General features: G+C 42.0%; 1 protein-coding gene and 1 pseudogene across 2 annotated transcripts in view; both read left to right on the forward strand.

The window, feature by feature from the left end:
* The window catches only part of Hsdl2 (hydroxysteroid dehydrogenase like 2), a 44020-nt gene that overhangs the window by 13892 nt on the left and 4796 nt on the right, over positions 1-25332 (forward strand). Inside the window, exons 5-11 of one of the 2 annotated variants that reach the window (XM_031377548.1) lie at positions 3239-3342; positions 3653-3751; positions 6329-6523; positions 11846-11908; positions 17655-17695; positions 17768-18056; positions 19908-20036. In XM_031377548.1, coding sequence (XP_031233408.1) covers positions 3239-3342; positions 3653-3751; positions 6329-6523; positions 11846-11908; positions 17655-17695; positions 17768-18056; positions 19908-20036 — 920 coding nt within the window. Of the gene's footprint in view, positions 1-3238; positions 3343-3652; positions 3752-6328; positions 6524-11845; positions 11909-17654; positions 18057-19907; positions 20037-25332 lie in introns of both variants that reach the window. The other variant, XM_031377547.1, reaches the window with a different exon arrangement.
* LOC116097372 lies at positions 11411-11758 on the forward strand (annotated as a pseudogene).

Consider the following 25332-nt stretch of genomic DNA (forward strand, 5'->3'; position numbering starts at 1 on the left):
TGAACTCAGAAATCTGCCTGCTTCTGCCTCCCAAGTGCTGGGATTAAAGGCGTGCACCACCACAGGTTCCCTCCTCTCAGATGACTTTAACTTGTGTTGAGTTGACATAAAACTAGCCAGCACAATACCTAAGTGTTGTACTGGGAGCTTTAAATATAATATATAAGGCAGAGCTTGTTTTTATGAAAAGTGGGATGGGATTTGTAATGTTGATGGCCCCCTCACTCGAAGAGTGCTGCTGGCAAGGTCTTGTCCAATAGACCACAGGAAAGCTGAAGCATGAGATCTAAGTGAGAGGAGCTCCTTCTGAGGGCAAAGCTTGGTCTTATTGCCAGAATGGACTCAGTTTTCCCTATTGATTGGTTGAGGCACAAATTCAGTTTTAATGAAAATCAGCTATAATATACTTTGCCTGTCCTCAAACACCTTTGGGAGAGAAAGACAACTTACACAAAAACTCCGTAGTGGTATTGGTTGTATTTGATGTGTAAAGTTAAAAGTATGCTAAAGAGGTCAGACATGGTGACTCGTCTTTAATCCCAGTACTTGGAAGGCAGAGGTAGGCTGATCTCTGAGTTCAAGGCAGCCTGGTCAACAGAGTAAATTGCAAACAGCCAGGTTGAAACAGAAAAAAAACCTATCTCAAAAAACCAAAAGGAAGGAAAACTGCTGGAATTGATAACAGAGTTTTGTATTTAGAAATGATGATGATGATGATGATGATGATGATGATGATGATGATGATGATGATGATGATGATGATGATGATGATGATAGGGGCTGGAGAGATGGCTCAGCAGTTAAGAGCACTGGCTGCTCTTCCAGAGGTCCTGCGTTTAAGTCCCAGCAACTACATGGTGGCTCACAACCATCTGTAATGGAATCCAGTGGCTTCTTGTGTCCAAAGATAGCTATAGTGTACTTATATACATAAAATGAATTTTTATTATTGTTATTATATATTAATAGCTATATTATTATTATTAATGATAATAATCTGACATAAAAGAAGAATGCCTTAGTTCACAATCATCTTTTTTAATTCCAGTGCTGAGGCTCAACCCTTATGCCTTATGTATGCATCATAGTCAGATACTCTACTACAGAAGTAGAACCCCAACCTCAAAAATTCCTTGGGTTGTACTTTTGAGACACAGTCTCCCTATGCAGCTCAGGAACTTGCCTTGGCCTGGAACTTGCAATCCTCCTGCCTCAACCTCTTGAATGCTGGGATTATAGTCATACACTGCCATACTTGCTGCCCTTGGGTATCCTGGTATATGAAATAAAGCTATAATTGAGGTACAATATGGTGTTATGACTTTAATACCTAAAATTGCAAAAATATTGGAAATAAATTTTTTATAAACTAAATAATGTAGTTTAATAAGTAGTTAATAATAAAATTAGAGGGCTGGAGAGATGGCTCAGCAGTTAAGAGCACCGACTGCACTTCCAGAGGTCCTGAGTTTAGTTCCCAGCAACCACATGGTGGCTCACAACCATCTGTAATGGGATCCAATGCCCTCTTCTAGTGTGTCTGAAGACAGGGACAGTGTAGTCACATACATAAAATAAATAAATACATCTTTAAAAAAGTTAGAGTCAGCCGGGCGGTGGTGGCACATGCCTTTAATCCCAGCACTTGGGAGGCAGAGGCAGGCGGATTTCTGAGTTCAAGGCCAGCCTGGTCTACAGAGTGAGTTCCAGGACAGCCAGGGCTATACAGAGAAACCCTGTCTCAAAAAAACAAAAAAACAAAAAAACAAACAAACAAAAAAAAAAGTTTGATTCAGGCAGTGATGGCACACACCTTTAATCCCAATAATCCCAGGCAGAGGCAGATGGATCTCTATGAGTTCAAGGTCAGCCTGGTCTACAGAGTGAGTTCCAGAAAAACCAGGGAAACACAGAGAACCTTGTCTCCAAAAATCAAAATTAACAAATAAAAATAAACAATAAGTAAATAAATAAATAAGTATAAAAATGAGCTGCCATGGGGGCAGATATGTATAATCTTAATACCCTGGAGACAGATGCAGTAGTAAGAATATTCCACGTTCAAGGCTATCCTGGGCTACAAAGTAAAGTCTAGGCCAACTTAACCTATGTAGTGAGATTGTTGTCTCAACAAGCAAAACAAAAAAACAGTAATGAACATCAAACCTCTAAATTATATATTGCTTAGAAGGCACATTGCATTTTGTGCTGGTAAAATAACTAGCACATACGATGGTGCCCAGAGCAACTTTTTACTTCATGTCCGGCATACGCACCATCTGAAGCATCTCGTGTAAATCCTTGGCTCAGTCCTAGATGGCAGTGGGTATTACCCATTTCATAGTATGAATCCTGAGAACTAGAAGACTGTGACATAGGAAGGGGCAGACACAGGATTTGAACCTATGACTGCCTCACAAGTATATTAACTGCTTCTGGAAATTATGAGTGTGTTGGAGTGGGAGGATTTGGGACAGATATGGTTGAGGATATCCTCAGTTGGATGTAAAGCTAATAAAGAAAAGGATTGATTTTTTTTCCATCAAGCAGACACGAAGCATGATTTCAAAGCATGCAAATCAGCTGCCTTTATTATCTTTGTTCCATGAAACAAAAGTATTCCATAAGCAAGCTAGAGCAGCCGCTTCACTGAGCAAGTTCAGTTACTCTGTAGAAGTCCTTTAAAATATAACTATTGATCTCCTGAGAGGCTCTGACAGTACCCGACTAATACAGAAGTAGAGGCTCACAGCCATCCATTGGACTGAGCACAGGGTCCCCAATGAAGGAGCTAGAGAAAGGACCCAAGGAGCTGAAGGGGTTTGCAGCCCCATAGAAGGAACAACAATATGAACTAGCTAGTACCCTCAGAGCTCCCAGGGACTAAAACACCTATCAAAGAGCACACATGGTGGGACTCATGGCTCCAACAGCATATGTATAGCAGAGGATGGCCAAGTTAGTCATCAATGGGAGGAGAGGCCCTTGGTCCTGTGAAAGTTCTATGCCCCAGTGTAGGGGAATGCCAGGGCCAGGAAGCAGGAGATGGTGGGGTGGTGAGCAGGGGGAGAGGGAGGGAACAAGGTTTTAGTTTTTGTTTATTTTATTTTTTTGGAGGGGAACCTAGGAAAGGAGATATTGTAAATAAAGAAAACATCTAATAAAATAAAATAAAAGTCTTGTTATACCTCTAAAAAAAAATAACTATTGAGTTGACTTGTGTTCCTTTCATTTTCAGATCCAAAGCATGTATTCCTTTTTTAAAAAAGAGCAAAATAGGTCATATTCTCAATCTCAGTCCACCCCTGAACCTAAATCCACTGTGGTTCAAACAGCACTGTGGTAAGTGTTAGCCAAGGGGATATCTTGTCTGGCCTCAGTGGGAGAGGATGTGCCTAGCCCTGCCGAGACTTCATGAACTGGGGGTGGGGGGAGTGAGGGTTGGGAGGGATACTTAGAAGGCCCCCATGCTCTCAGAGGAGAAGGGGATGGGGGAAGGATTGTGGGAGGGAGTGACATGGAGGGAGGCAGTGGGCAGGATGTAAAGTGAATTAAAAAAATCATCAGGGCAAAAGCAGAAACAGGAAATTGGTTGTTTCTACTCAAAAATTAGTTTCTCAACTAAATTATTCCTCTTTGTGGTTTCTTTTAGCTTACACCATTGCCAAGTATGGCATGTCTATGTGTGTGCTTGGAATGGCTGAAGAATTTAGAGGAGAAATTGCAGTCAATGCCTTATGGCCTAGAACAGGTTTGTACTTAATTACTTAATTGGATTTGCATCCCTCCTCGGTGCCATGCTCAAACCCAGGGTCTTGGTCACGTTAGGTGAGCTCTCTACCCATGGGCTTGATCCCCAGCCCCATCACTGACTCTTTTGAAGTATCTCAGGTCACCTGAATCTTTTGGGAAACAAGGCCAACTGTTTACTGTGCAGCGTAAGTGGCCTTGCTGTCCATCTTGTGGCTGACTCTTTGGCAGCAGCCTGATGGGAGCATCACACTAGAACATACGGAGAGTCTCATGAAAGCCAACAGAAATGTTCTCAGCAAGTTCTGTTAGACTTTTAGGTCAAAAGCTTGTTAAAGAAGTTGTAGGCGCATAGTCATTGTAGGTCTCACTGAGTATGTTTTTAAAGATTTATTTATGAATTTTATGTACGTGGGTATTTTGTCTGCATGTACATCTGCGTACTAGAAGAGGGCATAGGATCCCATGAGATTACAGTAATAGATGTTTGTCAGCTGTCATCTGGGTACTGGAAATTGAATTCAGGACCTCTGAAAGAGCAACCAGGATTCTTGACCACTGAGCCATCCCTCTAGTCTCACATTTCAGTGAATATTGATAAATAGCAAGTGGTGATTGAGTGTGTAATGTGCTTGCCTCTAAACTAGACATTCTTCATAAGCTTATGTAATAAGTAGACTGACAGGAAGGATTGAAGGTATTATCAGGATTGATGGGATTTGTGGAGGCCTTGCTTTGGCTCTGAGGTATTTGTTTTAGGTGTTTTTCCTGACACTTAGGAGCCAGTAGTATCATGATAATACTGAATTTACAGTTGAGTTCCTTGTGGTGAACAGAACGAAGAAGTACACAAAGAGTGCTTTTGAAACACAGGGGGAGGGCCTTGTAGTCCATGTTAAAGAGTTAAGAACAAGTTTCAAATGGAGATATAAATTGAAATGTGATCTCCAGGGAATATTGGGGTTAGCAGGAAGAAAACTGGGCACAATATTCATGGACAGCAGGAACAACGGGAAGTGACATGCAGCACAGGAAATCTGTGTGTGTGGTGGACATCAGGAGAGTGGTTTCCCACTGCATCTGGGCTTCTCCTGAGCTTCAGGCCCATTGGAATGTTGGGTGGAAGGTGCAGGGATGAGTGAACTCAGACTGGTCTGATTTGCCAATTTAAGCAACCAGAGTCTGTTCTCACTTTTTGTGCAGAGGTTTGAACACAAGCCTCACATATGCTAGGTAGGTACTTTTCTAGAGTTCCTTCCCTAGCCTGGCAGCTTGAATTGCACAGTATATTCAGTAGAGAGCTATTGGAAAGATTTTAAAAAGAAGAGTGATAATAAGCAGAGAGGGAAATAGGAGTAATGAAGACGTACTGTGTTGGACATTTAATTGACACGGTGGGGAACTACACAGAGAGAAGGAGGTGGGAAAGTGAGCCAGACTGCTGCTTTCTTCCTGAGGGAGGGAAAATGAAAGTCATTCAGGAGGGAAGCGAAGCTCACAGCAGGGTGGGGTGCAGCGATGGTGAGGTGTCTCCTTCTGTTTTGGTTTGGGGGTTTTGAGACAGGGTTTCTCTGTGTAACCTGGCTGCTCTGAACTCTTCTTTGTAGACCAGGCTGGCCTTGAACTCACAGAGCTCCCCCTGCCTGTGCCTCTGCCTCCCAAGTGCTGGGATTGCAAACACATTCGCTGCTGGGTAAAGATTGTACATCCAGCCAGGGCGTGCCGCTGCTGCACACTAGCAGCTGTGCCCTCCAGCTTTAGTACTTTTGATGAATTGAACACACACAGAGAAGGGGTTGGGAGCAGGGAGGCTTTCTTCCCTCCCCCCACCCCCAACCCCCTTAGAAGATCTTTTCAGTTTCCTGAGTAGAGGGAGCACCTGAGTAGAGGGAGCACCACTCTCGGCTGGTCTGGACCAGGGTGGGCATAGGAAAGTCCACTTCAGAGCAGATTTTCCGCATGCAGGGATGAGACTGTCAGCTACTGATTTGGTAATGGCTGCAGAGAAGAGGGTCACTTCCAGCCTTGACATTGTTTTAGACACTGGGAATACTGTGACAATGAAGAAATATCACCTGTTTTCTAACGCAGAGAGCAGAGACAAAAACATTGGAAAGGGAGCTGCATATTTTAGAAACAGGAAGCTGAGGCCCAGAGGTGTGAAAGCTGCCAAAAGTCATGCCCCAATTAGCTTAAAAATCCCACTTACCCACCTTTCAACCCAGTGCTTTTTTTGTTAGCCCGTAACTAGCTTTTTCAACTTGCAAGACTGCTGTACAGATCTTTGAACATTCTACAGCAGAAATGAAAGCAGGTTTGCTGTGCTTCTCTCGAACGTCTGCACGCATATTCTGTGTTGAGTGGCGGAGGAGTTTGCTTGTTGTCTCCCCAGTTCTGTGCCGAGGAGTAGAGTGTTTGTGTCTGTGGCCCTCCCCATCCCTGTTCTGAATATACAACGGTTAGAGAGTTCCCTGCCCGCCCTTTTCTTTTCATCGCCTTGGTAATTTTGACCCACGGCACTGACTTGTTATTTCCATAGCTGTATGGAGTCACCCGTGTGCCCATGTTTTCTCTGCAGCCATTCACACTGCTGCTATGGATATGCTGGGAGGATCTGGTGTTGAAAGCCAATGTAGAAAAGTTGACATCATTGCAGACGCTGCATATTCCATTTTCAAAAGGCCAAAAAGTTTTACTGGCAACTTTATTATTGATGAAAATATCTTAAAAGAAGAAGGAATAAAAAATTTTGATGTCTACGCAATTACACCAGGTAATGTTTATATTATATTTGTTTAAAGTATTAATGTTGTCCCACATTTTATACAATGAATATACCTATTTTGTGTGTGTTCGTGCAATAAAATGACTATATTCCTTTACAAACATTTTCCAATGAAGACAAAAACCTCACACTATATCTACCTTAAGAGATAAGAAACTGTCCGACAGTGGTGGCGCATGCCTTTAATCCCAGCACTTGGGAGGCAGAGGCAGGTGGATTTCTGAGTTCGAGGCCAGCCTGGTCTACAGAGTGAGCTCCAGGACAGCCAGGGCTATACAGAGAAACCCTGTCTCAAAACCTCCCCCCCAACCCTCGCCAAAAAAAAAAGATAAACCACTAGAGGTGGGGGTTAGGGCTTTAAAATGACATGATGGTGTAGAAGGTTGTTTCAGTTATTATCCACTTCCAAATTAGGAAACTGAATGTTTAAAAGTTAGTCTTAGAAATCAGAGTGAAGATTTTATTCAGATGTATGACAGATGATACAGGAGTAGAGTTCTTTATTCTTTTTTTTAAAAATTAATAAATTCTTTTATTTATTTATTTACCAGAATGTTCTATTTGTATATAAACCTGCATGATAGAATATGGGATTAAACAGAAGAGAGCATCAGATCCCAATACAGGTGGTTATGAGCCACTGTGTGGTTGCTGGGATTTGAACTCAGGACCTCTGGAAGACTGGAAGAACAGCCAGTGCTCTTAAACACTGAGACATCTCTCCAGCCTCTTTTTTGTTTGTTTGTTTGGTTGGTTGGCTGGCTGGCTGGCTGGCTGGCTGGCTGGCTGGCTGGCTTTTTAAGATGGGGTCTCTGTAGCCCTGGCTGGCCTGGAACTCACGCTGTAGACCAGGCAGGCCTGGAACTCACAGAGATCCACCTGCCTCTGCCTCCTGAGTACTGGGACTAAATGTGTGCGCTACTACCGCCCAGCTAAAATGTTTGTTTTTTAAGAGCAATATCTTAGATTGTGAAGATGAATGAGTAGCTCTGTCTTATAACTAGTGGTCTGATTTGAGAATTTCCAGAACTCTCCAACATCCACTGTTTAAAAATAATTAACTTTGAAATTACAAATGACTATGATAATGGGGTCTTACTTTATATGAAATATATTTACATTAAGCAGGTTGCAGTGGTCTCCACTATACTGCCAGCTACTCAGGGGATCCTATGTCCTCTTCTGGACTCTGCGGGCACTCATATGCATGAGCACACCACACACACACACACACACATACACACACAGATACACACTAAAAATAAATAAATCTAGCTGGGTGTGGTGGCACCTGCCTTTAATGCCAGCACTCAGGAGACAGAGTTGGGCAGATCTTTGTGGGTTTAAGGCCAGCCTGGCTATATAGTAAGAAAAAAACAAAGATTTTAAAAAAAAATTAAAATTAATGTAGAGGGCTGGAGAGATGGTTCAAAGGTTAAGAGCACTGACTGCTCTTCCAGAAGTCCTGAGTTCAACTCCCAGCAACTACCTGGTGGCTCACAACCATCTGTAATGGGATCTGGTGCCCTCTTCTGGTGTGCAGGTATATGTGTAGGCAGAACACTGTACATAATAAATAAATGTTTGAAAATATTAATGTAGAAAACACTTGGCAGTCAGCTCAGACTGAGAATGCAGCTGTGCCTCTCACCGGGCTGGAGGGGTTCAGCGTGCCACCTGCTTTCTCTGAGCCCCAATTTCCATATTACTAAAATAAGAAAATCATTTTTTCTATACGGGATTTCAGAACTTTGTGTAAAAAACATATACTGCTCTTGTCGGAGTACCTGGCAGATGCAATATTCAACAGTTAATATTAGCAAGTAGTAAAACAAGTTCAAAGCTGTTCCAGTAGTGTGCCTGTGGGTAGATGGATGTGTGGGAGAACCCGAACAAAACACACTCAGGATCTCTGGATTTGGAACACTGTAATGATTCCTTTGGGGCGTTTGTGCCAGTGGGTGTTGTTCTGTGTCTACCTCTCGCCTTGCACATGCTAGCCAGCACACACTCTTACCCTTAAGCTTATTTCCAGCTCTTGGCTTTCTGAGTCAGAGTCTCACTGTGTAGTTCAGGTTGGTGAACTCATGATCCTCCTGGCTGTGCTTTCTTAGCTCTGCACTGCAGGTGTGTGGCACCACACCTGGCTCATCTTAGGTTTTGAGATAGTATGTTGTTATATACAGATTTTTAAATTTGTGGCTGGCAATCTTAGCACTTGGGGGTAGAAGCAGGAGGAACGCCAATTTGAGGCCAGCTTCGGCTATACAGCAAGATCCTGTCTCCTTCCCCCAAAATCTTGCCAAGGCTCAAGAACTAAATATAATGAGGTACTGTGATTTGGGGATATAATAAAAATTAGTTTACTTTTTCCCTAGATGGGGGAGGGGAAGCCTACAGTTCTAAAGGCTCTGTGACCTTCAGATCCCTCATGTACTTGTCTTATAGATGTCAGTTAATAATAAGATAATATTTAGATAGCTAACTTACTTCCTAATCACAACTTTAGCTGAAAAAAGGCCCAGTGAAATAAAATAACTTTGCTTAGTTCTCATGATGGCAGACCAAGAAAGGAAGAAAAGACTCAAACACATGGATACTGAGAAGCAAGACCTTAATCAGGACCCCTGCTGTCTCGGCCAAGGGGGAGACTAATCTTCAGCGTGTTGGAGGGATGTAGGATGACAGGGTCATAAGGAGGATAAAGACACGGGCTCCTGGGATTATAAAGAACAGCTTTACATAACAGCATGTTGGAGGGATGTAGGATGACAGGGTCATATGGAGGATAAGGACACAGGCTCTTGGGGTTATAAAGAACAGCTTTACATAACAGCTTTTACCTGTTTTGTTTTATGGTCAATCTTAGCCAGAAGGCCAATGAGCAACATGACAAGTAGAGTTTTAAAAAATAAATGTATAGCCAGGTGTGGTGGCACGTACCTTTAATCCTAGCACTCAGGAGGTAGGGGCAGGCAGATTTCTGTGAACTTGAACCCAGTCTGATCTTTATAGTGAGTTCCAGGACATCCAGGGCTATGTAGAATTACCCTGTCTCCAAAAATCAAAACAATAACAACAGCAACAACAATACTATCAATGACATTGAAAGTAATGACTTAAATATGGTGCTTTCACACAGTTTGTTCCTTGTGTTGTTATTGCCCACTCCCTTTCCCCATCACTCTGCACAGCACCAAAATTCATAGGGAAGCACAAAGACCCCAACTAGCAGACCCCAACAGTGCTGGAGGTATTACAACACTTACCCTCAAACTATACTGCAGGACAGTAGTGACAGTGACATCTTGGCTCTGGCACAAAAGCTGACATGTGGGCCCATAGACTAGACTTGGGGGTCCCCGGATAAGCCCTCATAGCTGCAGTTGCCTACTTTTTTGACAAAGGGTGTAAAATTAGGTGTGAAGAAAAGCAGCCTCTTCATCTGACAGTGCCTAGAGAACAGTAAAGAACTACAAAATTAAACGCCCCTTAATAGGGGGTAATGAATTGAACAACAGTTTGATAAAGAGAAGACAGTTTAGTTTGTACAAATCAGATCTCCAGCCTGGATAGTGGTACATGTCTTTAATTCCAGCACTTAGGAAGCAGTGAATGAGCTCAAGGCCAGCCTGGCCTACACAGTGAGATTATGTCTCTCTCTCTCTCTCTCTCTCTCTCTCTCTCTCTCTCTCTCTCTCTCTCTCTCTCTCTCTCTCTGTCTCTCTCTCTCTCATACACACACACACACACACACACACACATACACACACACACAAAGAAAAAGAAAGTAGACCTTCAGGGGTCTGGGGAGATGGTTGACTGTATAAATGCTTGCAGCACAATCATGAAGACTTGAGTTTGGATACCTAGCCTCCATGTAAAAAGCTGAGTATGTTTTGCATATTTCTAATCCCAGAGTGGGAGACCAGGAGCTCCAGATTCAGTGAAAGACTCTGTGAGAGACTAAGGTGGAGAGTGACACAGGAGCACACCTGATGTCTCCTGGCCTCTACAAACACAGACACAGGGTGTGCACACCACACATACATGTAGACACACATGCATATGTATCCCTGTATATAAATAGCTATCTGGTCCTAGTCATATGGATTTGTAATACCAGTGCTTAGAAGGTAGAGGCAGGTGGGTTGCTGCAAGTTTCCTGATTTATATAGAGAGTTCTAGGCTAGGCAGAACTAGTGAGGCTTTGTCAGAAAACAAAATTAAACAAAATTAGATATTATGATGAAATCTATCATAAGGGAAGAGGTAACTGATCTACATAAAATATTGAATATGTTAGATCAAATAGTTTAACCATTGCCTAGGGGCCCTTTCCATAAACACAAAAGGATTTTTTAAAAGAGATATGAATTTTATTAAAAGGCTTGGGGATCCCGGTTGAGGAGCTGGTAGAAGGACTGGAGGAATGGAGGGGAATTGCAACCCCATTGGGAGAACAATGTCAGCTGATCGGATCATCCAGTGCTCCCAGGGACTAGACCACCAACCAAGGAGTGTACAGAGAGGGACTATGGCTCCAGATACATATATAATAGAGGATTGCCTTGTCTGACACAATAGGAGGGGAGGCCCTTGGTCCTGTGGAGATTTGATGCCCCAGCATAGGGGGATGCTGAAGTGGTGGGGTGGGAGTGGGTAGATGCGTGGGGGAGCACCCTCATACAGGCAAAGGGGAAGGAAGAGAGGTCAGATGAGATGGGGGAGCTGTGGAGGGGTAACTGGGAAGGGGGATATCATTTGAGATATAAATGACAGGGATAATTAATAAAAATATAAGTAATAAAAATATTTATTTTTAAAAATCATTTTACTTTTATAAATAAAAATTATATTTAAAATTTATTTTAAAGCTTTGCACAGTGGCAGTATCATAGCCAATGAGGTTTATCCGAGGCGTGATTATTGCTCATAGAAAACTTTTCCCAGCCGGGTGGTGGTGGCGCACGCCTTTGATCCCAGCATTTGGGAGGCAGAGGCAGGCAGATTTCTGAGTTCGAGGCCAGCCTGGTCTACAGAGTGAGTTCCAGGACAGCCAAGACTACACAGAGAAACCCTGTCTCGAAAAAACAAAAACAAAAACAAAAACAAACAAACAAACAAAAAAAACCAAAAAAAGAAAGAAAACTTTTTCCAGTACCCCGCCATGACGACTTGAATATAGTTGGCATTGCCAATTTTTGACAGTCTCTATGGAGACTGAAGAAAAAAAATATTTAAAAAATTATTTTTAAAATCATTATTCTATAATTATTGTAACTTGATTATTTGGGGCTTGATTTTCAGGTCATCCCTTGTTACCAGACTTCTTCTTAGATGACGCAGTTATGGAGGAAAAAGAATCAGATGGTAAGAATTTAGAGCATATTTTATTTTACTCTTTATGTGTGTGTGGAGTTTGCCTTGTGTATGTCTCTGTGCTGTAAGCATGCCTGGTGCTGCAGAAGCCAGAAGGAGGTTTTGGATGCCCAAGTGGACTAGAGTTAGAGATGGTTGTGAGCTGTCATGTGGATGGATGCTAGAAATTTAACCAGGGTCCTCTGGGAAAGTATCCAGTGTTCTTAACTGATGAGCCATCTCTCTGGCACCAAGATTCTAGAGCTTGCTTATTTATTTATTTAGAAACAGGGTTTTACTACGTAACCTTGGCTGCTCTCAAACTCCTAGAGATCCACCTGTCTCTGCCTTCTAAGTGCTGGGATTAAAGGCATGTACCACCAATTCTAGGTAAATCATATTTTAAATAAGAAAAACCAAACACTAACTTACTGTTTCTTGAAAACAGAATTGATAACAATGGTATTTTTGTCTTCTGCCTCAAAAGCAGTGGTTCCTACCCTTCCCAATGCTGTCACCCTTTAATACTGTTCCTTATGTTGTGGTGAGCTCCAACCACAAAATTACTTTGTTACTACCTCATTGCTGTAATTTTGCTGCTGCTATGAATTATAATGTAATTATCCCATCTGTGGATATCTATATGTGACCCCTGCAAAAAGGTTGTTTGACACCTCCACAAAGGGGTCTTGACCAACAAGTTTAGAAACACTGTTCTAAACTATTCTGGAACCTACACACATTATGTAAGATTCTCAGTTAATTCTAAAAAAAAAGATGTTTAGGGACTGGAGAGATTGCTCAGAGGTTAAGAGCACTGACTGCTTTTCCAAAGGTCCTGAGTTCAATTCCCAGCAACCACATGGTGGCTTACAACCATCTGTAATGGGATCTGATGCCCTCTTCTGGTGTGTCTTAAGAGAGCAATGATGTACTCATACATAAAATAAATAAATAAATCCTTTTTTTAAAAAAAAAAAGATGTTTTATTTTTGTAGCTGTCCCAGGTGTTTTTTTCCTTGACAGCTGTCTTTAGATATTTTGATATTTGGAGGAAAATATGTCCAATTAAAATCTATCTAGCGCTGTTTTCACAATTTGTACTATGCAACTATGTTATCAGGGGAATTAATTTCAAAGGAGGTTTTGAGCATACCCCATCTTTTTTATTTGTAACTCAGAGACAACGGGCCATGAATTTGTGTGTGTGTGTGTGTGTTTGTGTGTATGTATGTGTGTTATGTTACATTTTAATCTTTGTGATCTTATAACACCTGTAGTTTACTGAAACACATTACATGAAACATTTTGTAATAAAAGTTTTAGGAACAAATTTTTCTGTGTCTTTGATATCTGTAGAACCTTGATGCATTTCAAGGCAAACTTTATTTCCAGATTAATCATATCTTTTCTGTGTCTATGCTTTATCTAAATGTTTGAAGAAGTTAAAAAAATTAGTTGATAAAAGGACATTTTTATGTGCAAAAAAAACTATAGAAAAAAAAAGTAGTGACGCCTACAACTCAAAGAATGATGGTATAAACATTAGATCTTTAATTCACCAGGAGGGAAAAACCAAGGAAACAAGATCATCTATCCTTTCCTCAAAAGACTTGTTTGTTTGTTTGTTTGTTTGTTTTTCAAGACAGGGTTTCTGTAGCCCTGGCTGTCCTGGAACTCACTCTGTAGACCAGGCTGGCCTCGAACTCAGAAATCCGCCTGCCTCTGCCTACCAGGCCACCACCACCCGGCGACTTTTTTTTTTTTGTAAGTACACTGTAGCTGTCTTCAGACATAACAGAAGAGGGCATCAGATCTCATTTCATCAGATCTCATCACAGATGGTTGTGAGCCACCATGTGGTTGCTGGGATTTGAACTCAGGACCTCCAGAAGGGCAGTCAGTGCTCTTAACCACTGAGCCATCTCTCCAGCCCACCTCAAAAGGCTTCCTATAGAATGACAGAGGTCACCTGGAACTCTTAAATCCCTGAGTCTGGGCTGGGCAGTGGTGGTGCACGCCTTTAATCCCAGCACTTGGGAGGCAGAGGCAGGCGGATTTCTGAGTTCGAGGCCAGCCTGGTCTACAGAGTGAGTTCCAAGACAGCTGGGGCTACAGAGAAACCCTGTCTCAAAAAAACCAAAAAAAAAAAAAAAAAAAAAAAAAAAAAAAAAAAAAACCAAAAAAAAACAACAAAAAAAAAAAATCCTTGAGTCTGGTCATTAAACCAAGAGGCCCCAAGTCCTGTTTTTTTGCCCAACACCTAAGATTGGATTTGTCTTTGAGGGGAGACACATGACTTGAGTTCATCTAAGTTCCCAATTTCCAATAAGAATCATTTAGTGGGTCACCTTATCTTCAGTATGTGGCTCCTATGTGTCAATGCTGTGGCAGCTTGTTTGTGTGCATTGTTTAATTCTGAAAACCTGACCAGAGCTACGGCCACACAGCTGCCAGGTGGCAGAATCAGGATTTAGATTCATGTTTTTCTGGTTCCAAAGCCTGTGTTTAACCAGTTCAGTGTTCCTAAAGATGTTAAAGTCCCCCAGTACTGCCATCTATTAATTTATAAAGAGGAGTTGCCACCTCGGGGACTAATTGGGTAGTTGCTGTGTTCAGCACTTTCTCCCACTTTGGGCATCATTAACGAGGAACAGTATCATAATGAGAAGGTCGTTTGTGAGTGTGGAGCAGAGCAAGAGGGGTGAAGACCCTGATGTGAGCCTCTGATGGGTGGGGTCGACCTAAGCAGCTTCCCTGATAGAAATGTTTGCGCTTTTCCCCGTGAGGTTATTGCCTGTCTAAGGTCATCACGAACAGTTAGAAGTGACGCTTCCTGTAGGCACAGCTGTGGACTTAACCAGGCACTGCTTAGTGTATCTGGCCTGGGGTGGAGGTTACCTTTGCCAGATGCCTTTCATGTGCACATTCACTGTATATTTTAATTCAGAAGGCGTGGTGTGTAGCCCTATTTCCTGATATATATATATATATATATATATATATATATATATATATATATATGCGCATCAGGTTTAAATGAATTGAGTTTTACTTTTTATCATAAGTACATTGCCATTTTGTTGTTGTTTCCTTATCTCTGCCCCCTACTGGAACACAGGGGCCTACTTAGTCTTTTCTAGTTTCCTTTTTTATTTAGCTGTAGTTTGGGTTGCTTATGTTCGGCCTCTGGGTTCTCAGAACTAAGCATTGCTAGTTGGCTGACCTCTCCTTTCCCCCTCTAGCTAACAGCACCCTTCATTATTTATATTTTTGCATTTTTTTCTGTATTTGGGGAAACCTTGTCAAGTTTATCCTCAGTATTATAGAGAATAATCTGACAAGATTCTCTAGTTTTATTTCTGGTCGATTGTGTACGTCAAGAACAGTGTCACGGCTGGTGAGATGACTCAGTGGGTAAGAGCACCAACTGCTCTTCGGAAGGTCATGAGTTCAAATCCCAGCAACCACATCGTGGCTCACAACCACCCATAATGAAATCTGACACCCCCTTCTGGTGCGTCTGAAGACAGCTACAGTGTACTCATTTATAATAATAAATAAATCTTTTAAAAAAAAAAAGATAAACTATTAAAAAAAAAAAAAAGAACAGTGTCACAGCTGGGTGGTAGTGGTGGTGTACACCTTTACAGAACCCGGGAGGTAGACACAGGTGGGTCTTTGAGTTCAAGGCCAGCCACGGCTACACAGAGAAATCCTGTCCTAAAAAAAAAAAAAGAAAAGAAAAAAAGAGAAAAACAAGAAACAAAACAAAACAACCCCCACCAGGGCTGCGGCTGTGCTGTGTCCTTTGGGTGTCTGCCTTCACACTTGCTTTTGTATGTCATCCTCTCCTTCTACCTAAGCCAGCGGGGCATGCTTTCCAAGCACCCATTTCACAGAGTGTAAGACTGAGGCTTCAGAGCAGCTTCAAGCTCACAACAAAATCAGATAAAGGTACCAGATAGCCCTGTTTGCCCCTTGCCTGATGCAGCACCTCATCCTCCATGGTGGTGTGCTCATAGCATGTGAAAGAATTTTTGAGTTTCATAGTAAACTGCTTGTATAAATAGACGTTGGATTTTTTTTTTCAGCATAATTTACTCCTGTCCGGTGTGAAGCTGTTTTCACAGCATCGGGCTGTTGTTAATCTGTTCTCCTATAGGAGATAGTCTGGAGCTAGTGTGATGAAATGGCAGGGATGGATTTATTGCCTTTGCTCCACTCTGCCTGTCTGATGGAATCCTTTTCTCTGCCGGTTGTCAGCTAGGACCATGGTACAAGGCTGACATAGGCCCATCTTCATGTCTCTCCTTGCCTTTCCCATTTATGTGCATGTGTTTACCTACCTGCACATATACATGCCACATGTCTGCCCAGTGCCTGCTGAGCCCAGAAGAGGCATTTGATCTGCTGGAACTTACGCTACTTAGGTGCTTTTAAGCCTAGCTATGGGCATGTACTTGTGTGAAGCACCACCACAGAACTCCCTCCCTCACTATAGGTTCAGTACAGAGCTCCCTTCCCATAGGATCCCCCACCCCACTCTCCCCAGTAGGCTTGTTCCATCCCAGTCCTCCCCTCTACTGTCTGCTCTTTTCCTTTGGGAGCTATAAGCTTTGAACTTGGATTTAAAAGATGAGAAGGAAGACTAATATTGAGTCATTCTTGAAAAGCAGCATCTATCAAACAGAAGGATAAGCCCAGACTCTAATCCAGAGCCTTAAATATGCTAGTGACTTTAAAAAATAGGTTGAGCTGTTCGGGTTTGAGATCTTACATGAGCCAAAGCACAAGCTGGCCTATGTTTATTATACTGAATCTGTGTGCCACAGAGTTACTTCCTAGATTCATACAGTAGATTATATGTGGGCCTGGGTAGTGTGTATGCATGTACATGTGTATGCACGTGCTTTTGTGTGTGTCCTGTGGTAGAGATTAAAGCCAAAGACTTGTACATGCTAGGCAAATGTTCTAATGTGCTGAATCTGCAGTCCTATTTCAGTACATTAGAATTTATTTGTTGGCGTGTGTATATGCATGCATGCACGAGCACAAGCACATGCAAGCACGCACACATGGGTGTGCATATTGTGTGGCACACGTGGGCATAGAAGACACGCAGGAGTGCAAGCACATGCAAGCACGCACACATGGGTGTGCATATTGTAAGGCACACGTGGGCATAGGAGACACACAGGAGTACAAGCACATGCGAGCACGCACACTTGGGTGTGCATATTGTAAGGCACACGTGGGCATAGGAGACTCCTTGGGAGATATAGTTCTCTACTGTCGCCTATAGGTTTGGAGATGGAACTTAAGCACAATATGAGGGAAGGATTAGGTGAATACATTTTACTTGCAGACAAAGTAATATTTACTTGGCTACTAATTGAACCAAGTTTTGCAGATCTCTGTCTTTTTTACCATGGCATCTTCTTTTTTCTCATTTGGTTTTATAACTCAGATGGGCCATCCAAATAGGTGATTAATATTCCTCTAACTGTAGTTACTTTGTGTAAACATTGTATTGTTTAGGAGTGACTTTGTTTGGTTTGGGTGTTTGTAACCTATTTAAAAGCCAGCCTTTCCTTAGGAGTGACGGTTTTTAGCATTCACAGCCAGAGCTGACATGGTTGGCGGCCTTCCCCATCAGTTATACTTATGCTTTTTAGATGACATTTAATGCATTTAAAATCATTTGGCCTTATACTGCCAAAAGTTTAAGGCTCTTTATGTAAATTATATTTTACAGACCCTGTGCCAGAAGTGAAAGAAGAGAAGCTGCAGCTGCAGGAGCAGCCACAGCTGCAGGAGCAGCCACAGCAGCAGGAGCAGCCACAGCTGCAGGAGCAGCCAAAGCAGCAGGAGCAGCCACAGCTGCAGGAGCAACCACAGCTGCAGGAGCAACCACAGCAGCAGGAGCGACCACAGCTGCAGGAGCGACCACAGCAGCAGGAGCGACCACAGCTGCAGGAGCGACCACAGCTGCAGGAGCGACCACAGCAGCGGCAACAACCACAACCGCTCATGCAGTCAGTGCTACCACAAAAACCACATTTTGGAGCTGTGGAAGAAACATTTAGGATAGTTAAGGACTCGCTCAGTGATGAAGTTGTTAGAGCCACACAAGCTGTCTATCAGTTTGAACTCTCAGGTAAAGACTGTGTCCCATTATCTGGAGATTTTAGGAAACAGTGGGACATTTTTGTTGGAAGAAAACCAGCTTTTGGTACCTAGAAGTTAGCTATATCTAGGACTGATGAATATAGATAGTCAAAAATAGCAAGTAACTATCAATTTATATTTTTTTAAGATTTGTTTATATGGAAACATATGTAGAATACATTGTCACGGCATATACTTATCAGTGTTAAATAACTCCTTGGCATATATAATAGAGAATAAATCCTACATAGATGGATAGGTAATATACAGGTAATATACAATAATTTATCAATTGTGGGTAGCTATCCATTTTTTATCTTTGAGTTATGTCAGTATGAATTCAGTCTAAAACCTCTACATGAGCTGGGTGTGGTCATGCACTGCTTTAATCTTAGCATTCCCTGGTGCAGGGGAAAGGGTCAGCAGAGGCAGGTAAATCTCTGAGTCTGAAGTCAGCCTGGTCTACAAAGTGAGTAGCCAGAGTGACATAGACATATCCTGTCTCAAAAGCCAAACAAATACAAACTCCTCATGGTTTCCAATATAATAAAAGTAACATAGACTGATGGTAGTTTTAAGAACTTAGTTGTGTTATATGCAAACTTTCTCCTCCTTTATGTTGCTCTCTGCCTAACAGTAACCGTCCCTCCTTCCTTCTTGTTCCTGAGCTCATGGTCTTTTGCTTCAGTCTTTATTTTTGCTGATGTCCTAAACTTGCTGAACCCTCTGGCTTATGCCATGACCTATCTGTCAAAGGCTTAGTTCTGGGTGACTCAAACTGCCTGGTTTCCCCAGAGCTGTACCAAGGCTACCAAATCTTGTTAGACAAAACCCAAAGCAGTAACATCAGCTGGACTGGTAGGCTCCTCTTCAAGTAGGGCTAAGCAGCACCTTAGACTTCTCTTTTGTCAGTTTCCTGCCATCAGATGTACGTCATCAGCCATCATAGGCCCTCTTCTTACTCCCAGGTGGATGGAGCTTAGCTCCCGGCAGTGCCCCCTGAGCTCGAGTAACTATATGCAGACCCTTCCCCACATGTCGACTTTGATTCAGTCGGTCAGGGGAAGATCTGACAGACGGTGGCAGTGAAATAGTCCATGGGAGACACTAGCAGTATCCAGTTCTAGGTGCATCTCCTCTGGCCTCCTCAGGAACTGCTCTGCTAACTGTGCCTTTTCTCCAACTGGTGCACATGCAGCCTCCTTTCCAGTGGTTATTTTAAATTTCCCAACTCTATTATTCTGTCTATAGAACAGAATGTAGTAACAGTCATCCCAAACCATCCTCCTGTCTTTTTCTTTCAGAGCCACACTTACTTTTATCTGAAGCCCACTCTATTGAACATAGTTTTCTCTCTTCCAGTTTCCTTTGTTCCCCAGGGGTTGTTTTCACAATGGTCCTAGATGAGGGCTGTGCACCAGTGGGTAGCTCTTCGGCACTTCTTCCTTCTGGAAATGCCTGCTTTCCTTGGCTTCCTCTTTAATAGCCTCTGTTTTCTTCTTCACTGTCCATCTCCAAACTAAAGTGTTGCACCTGATAAAACTGAGCCATTTCCTTTGCCCCAGCCCCTCCTAAGCACTGCTGTAACTTCTGTGTGAATTTCACTACTCCAGCTTTGCTCCCTCTAGCAACACACCCACAGAACCTGTGGTTCTTTGGAGAAGAACCTGGCTTTTCTTTTTGTTAGTGAATGATCTTCAGAGCCTAGCACAGTGCTTAGACTGTAGTGAGTGCTGAGTCCGATGGGGGCCTGAGGGTTTTAGCCAGGACAGCATGCTGGGAGATTATTACAACTGGAGTAATGATGATGTGGATTTCCACATACTTGTCTTCTGTACAGGTGAAGATGGTGGTACGTGGTTTCTTGATCTGAAGAGTAGAGGAGGGAAGGTTGGACACGGAGAGCCTTCTGACCGGGCAGACGTGGTGATGAGTATGGCCACTGAGGATTTTGTCAAAATGTTTTCAGGTAAGTTGTCAACTCTCTTCGTTCTCTTGTTTCAAATGGAATAATTTGGATATTCTACTTGTTCCATTTCTAGATAATCAAGGCTCAGAAACATTCCCAATAGTGGAGCACTGCATGCTGAAAAGCATGTGGTCTTGGGAGGCTGTTCTTAGGCTGCCTCTGACCCACCTCTACCTCCTCTGACAAATGCAAAACTGACGGAGACCTTTCTCATCACCGAGGAAATAGTGATGTAACATTGGAAACAGAATAATCCACAAGAATTACTAAGTAGGCTTCATTCTACCTGGACTAAAGTACTGTGTTTTCAGTGTGGTCACTGGAGGCTAAAGTCAGCAGTCCCTCATTCCAGCCTCACCAGATGCCATAAAGGAGACAAGACAGGACTCCCTTGTGCCCTAGTCCCCTGCTTTTGTAGGATCTTGTCTTAGTCAGGGTTTCTATTTCTGCACAAACATCATGACCAAGAAGCAAGTTGGGGAGGAAAGGGTTTATTTAGCTTACTTCCACATGGCTGTTGATCACCAGAGGAAGTCAGGACTGGAACTCAGGCAGGTCAGGAAGCAGGAGCTGATGCAGAGGCCATGGAGAGATGTTTCTTACTGGCTTGCTTCTCTTGGCTTGCTCAGCCTGCTCTCTTATAGAGCCCAAGACCTCCAGCCCAGGGATGGCACCACCCACAAGGGGCCCTACCCCCTTGATCACTAACTGAGAAAATGCCCCACAGCTGGATCTCATGGAGGCACTTCCCCAACTGAAGCTCCCTTCTGTGATAACTCCAGCCTGTGTCAAGTTGACACACAAAACTAGCCAGTACAGATCTCTATCCCAGAGAATCTTTTGCATGATTTTATGTTTTGCCCAGTTATCTCTAAAAGTGCCAAAATAATTTTAAGGGTGATTGTTCTATTTTCTTCTATTAGAATACTATTCAAACAGGTAAGTTAACACAAATTCTAAAAATTCACAACAATACTCTCAACTAAGGCATTATAATATTCTAACCTAAAAATCTTGCATGTAATAAAATATAAAGTACCACTCATGCTTATTCTTCTGAATCTTATTAAATGGTATCAAAGTATATTCTGTGCCTTCCAAGCCCCCTTTTCCAGTTCTAATAAGGGATGCTAGTGGCCTGCACTGTACATGAGCTAGTTTGTGTATGATGTCTCAATGACTAAAGTGGAACTAGTATGTGTGCTCTGTGTGTGTGTGCTGTGTGTGTGCTCTCTATGCATGTGTAGGTTCAGGTGCAAATACACAAGCATGTACATACATGTAGAGGCCAAATGATGATGTCTGGTATCCTGGTCTACCATGCTCTTCCATATTCCCTTCTGACATGGGCTCCCTGAATCCTGGAGCTAGACTGGCAGCTAGCAAATCCCCAGCACTACTCCTTTCTCAGATCCCCACTACACTGGAGTTACAGGCATGCATGTAGACACACTCAAATTTTTACTCAGGTGTTGGGGATTTGAACTCAGGTCTAAAAGCTGTGTAGCAAGTGTTCTTACCCACCAAACCATCTCCCTACCCTCTTTAACTTTTGCATTAGTATTAAGTATTTATTGAACAAAATAGTATTAAGTATTTAGTTGAGAAAAAGCAACTAAAAAAATTAATAAAACGTTTTTTACTGTACCATTGAAAGGACAACCATCAATTCATTTGGATTAGCATCTTATATGCATATATTTATGTCCACAAATATATGTATGTTTATAAAAGCAAAATTATATCATTATTACATTTGATGATCTTTTTTTTTTTAAGATTTATTTATTTTATGTATATGAGTACACTGTAGCTGTTTTCAGACACACCAGAAGAGGGCATTAGATTACATTACAGATGGTTTTGAGCCACCATGTGGTTGCTGGAAATTGAACTCAGGACCTCCAGAAGAGCAGCCAGTGCTCTTAACTGCTGAGCCATCTCTCCAGCTCCCCACCCCCTTTTTAAAAAGATTTATTTATTTATTTTAGATCTTTTTTCAAATTGTAGATTATAATTTTAATTAATTTTGCCTCCAGTCATTTATAGTAGTTTAGAGTATCAAAAACTATTTTTTAAGCTGGGCATTGATGACTCACCCCTTTGACTCCAAGCACTCTGGAGGCTAAGGCAGGTTGATCTCAAGAGTTTGAGGCTTGCTTGGTCTATAAAGTGAGTTCCAGGACAGTAAGGGCTACATAGACAAACCTGACTTGAAAAACCAAACCAAACCCTAAATTCCTATTAGAGATAAAACAGCATTTTGACTCATTTAATGATCAGTAAATTTTTTGTGTGTTTTTTGAAACAGAATCTATGCATCAATCTATCTTTTTATTTATTTATTATTTATTTATTTAATTTATTTGGTTTGTTGAGACAGGGTTTTTCCACTGTCTGGCAGCTGTCCTGGTTCTTACTATGGAGACCAGACTGGCACTGAATTAACAGATACCTAAGCTCTGGGATTAATGATGTATACCACTATACTCAGCCTAAATGTTTGGTAAAAGTGAATTATAGATTTTTTTAAAAATTAAGGACAGTTTCAATTACAAATTACAAATGCATTGTGCTGGTCAAGGTGGTATATACTTATAATCTCAGCACTTGGGAGGCTAAGGCAGAGAGATCGTGAGTTCAAGGCTCAATGTAGTGAGTTTGAAGTCATTCAGAGCCATCTAATAAGATCCTGTCTGAATAAACAAAATGATACAAAAAGGCATTGACAGTGTCTAATAAGTTAAATATATTTAATAACTATTGTGTAATTGCTGTGATTTAAGAATGAACTAGGGCTGCAGAGATGGCTCAGTGGTTCAAAGGACCAGCTGCTCTTTCAGAGGACAAATCCTTGTGGCTGACAAGTCTTTTAACTCCAGTTCCAGGGGATTTGACACCTCCTTTTCTGGCCTTTGCAGGCACTATATTCACATGTTGCATAGACATATATGCAGGTAAAAAGCCATACCCAGAAAATAAAAATAAGTAAATCTTTTTTTTGTTTTGTTTTGTTTTTTCAAGACAGGGTTTCTCTGTGTAGCCCTGGCTGTCCTGGAACTCACTCTGTAGACCAGGCTAGCCTCGAACTCAGAAATCCGGCTGCCTCTGCCTCCCAGGTGCTGGGATTAAAGGTGTACGCCACCACTGCCCGGCTATAAGTAAATCTTAAAAAACCATTTTCATCATTTTATAGAGGTGGTGACTGAGACTCTGATAAATTAATAATCCCAAGATGAGATATTGAATGAGTAGATGTTGGAGCTATGATATGACTCTATGTGTGTCCATAATTACTCTCTAAACTTAATTTATTTTTTCTGTGTCGGGAGGGGTGTGGGGAGCATGTGCATGCCACAGTGAAGGCACTGGTGGAGGTCAGGATAACTTTGTAGAGTAAGTTCTAAGTGTCTAACTCAGTTGTTGGGCTTGCACAGCAAAGGCCTTTACCCGCTGAGCCATCATGAAGGCCACTCTTGCCCTTAGTTGTTCTGCTGTTCTGACTGACCTTCTAATCAATGCACAGGACCTCATGTAATCCAGGCTAGCTGGAAAACTGTAGCGCTGAAGATGACCTGAACTAACCCTCCTGCCCACCTTCAGAGCTGGCACCACCACTCATAGCTCAGTGGCTGCTTTAACTTTTCCTTATATATAAGCTTGAGACCAGCTGGGCAGTGGTGGCGCATGCCTTTAATCCCAGCACTTGGGAGGCAGAGGCAGGTGGATTTCTGAGGTCCAGGCCAGCCTGGTCTACAGAGTGAGTTCCAGGACAGCCATGCTACACAGAGAAACCCTGTCTCGTAAAAAAAGAAAAAAGAAAAGCTTGGGCTTTCTGTCTCTTTTTGTGAGTGTGCTCTTGCGTTTGCTGGAGTCCCCCAAGTCATGAGTTATGGGAGGCACATTTGATACCTGGAGTTTAGACTGGGAAGGTCCTGTCTTTCTCCTTTCCTTGTATTTATGAATGTCTTTCTTATATGGGTACAGTTTAGATCTTGGAGTCTAAGATGTCTCTTTTAAAGATCACAGCCATTTCTATATCTATTTATCTAGAAGCATACACTGTAAATACAAAAACCTAAAATGAAAATATCTCTCTTTGGCCAGTAGAGGTCACTGCGTGGCAAGACAGAAGGTAATCAACTAATCTGTGGGCAGGCTCAATGGCATGTGCCTGCAATCCCAGTTTGTTAGGGGCGGAGGCAGGCTGATTGCTTGAGCTAGAAATTTGTGGCCAGGTCTCTATCACTTAAGGAAAAAGGAAAGAAAATTGTTTAAGATTACTTTATCTGAGGAGGGGTACATGCGTGTATATTATTACATTGTGATTAGTAACTTCTTTTGAAAGTCTTTTTTCTTTATCAATATGTTTCGGTAGTTTTTTTAAAAAAATTTATTTTTATCTTATGCACATCGGTGTTTTGATTGCATGTGTTTATGTGTGAAGGTGTCAGATCCCCTGGAACTGGAGTTACAGACAGTTCTGAGCTGCCATACGGTGCTGGGAATTGAACCCAGGTCCTCTGGAAGAGCACCCAGTGCTTTGAACCACTGAGTCATCTCTCTAGCCCCCTCACTTTGATAAATGTTTATACTATAAAATTTATTAAAATGAACATGATTCTTAGTATATTTTTAGAGTTTGTCATCTGCCAATAAGCTTGACTTTGACAATATTTCTGTTACTTTGGAAAATACTTATATAGTCATTTCCTATTTCCATCTAATCCATAGCTAACAAAATATTGCTTCCTGTTTTTCCATTCATTTTTTGTAAATTGAATAAAAGTGTATAGTATCATGCATCTGGCTTTTTTTCAGCTTAAGGCTTTAAGATTCATTTATGTATCAACAGTTTTATTTATTCTCCTTATTGCATATTTAGTTGTATTGCTATACCATATTATTTTCTTTTTCAGACAGGTAGCCCAGGCTGTCTTAAAATTTGCTGTATATCTGAGGTTGGCCTTTAACCTCTGAGATTCTTGTTTACACCTCCAAAGTGCTGGATTACAGACACATGCCATCATGCCTCTCAGCACACACACACTGTTGACACTCAGCAACTGGCAGTTGCTGGTTGTGGAGCATAGGGACTGTTGTTTTGTTTTGGGCTATTCTGTGACGGGGTCATTCCCATTTCCCCAGGGAATGTAAGACTTTGTTGCTTAATTTTTGCATCTGACAGCACTGGTTTTTAATTCTGTTGTTTTTAAAAAATGATTACCGCCAGGCAGTGGTGGCTCATGCCTTTAATCCCAGCACTTGGGAGGCAGAGGCAGGTGGATTTCTGAGT

This window comes from Mastomys coucha, unplaced genomic scaffold (assembly GCF_008632895.1).
Source record: "Mastomys coucha isolate ucsf_1 unplaced genomic scaffold, UCSF_Mcou_1 pScaffold18, whole genome shotgun sequence".
NCBI classification, from domain to species: domain Eukaryota; kingdom Metazoa; phylum Chordata; class Mammalia; order Rodentia; family Muridae; genus Mastomys; species Mastomys coucha.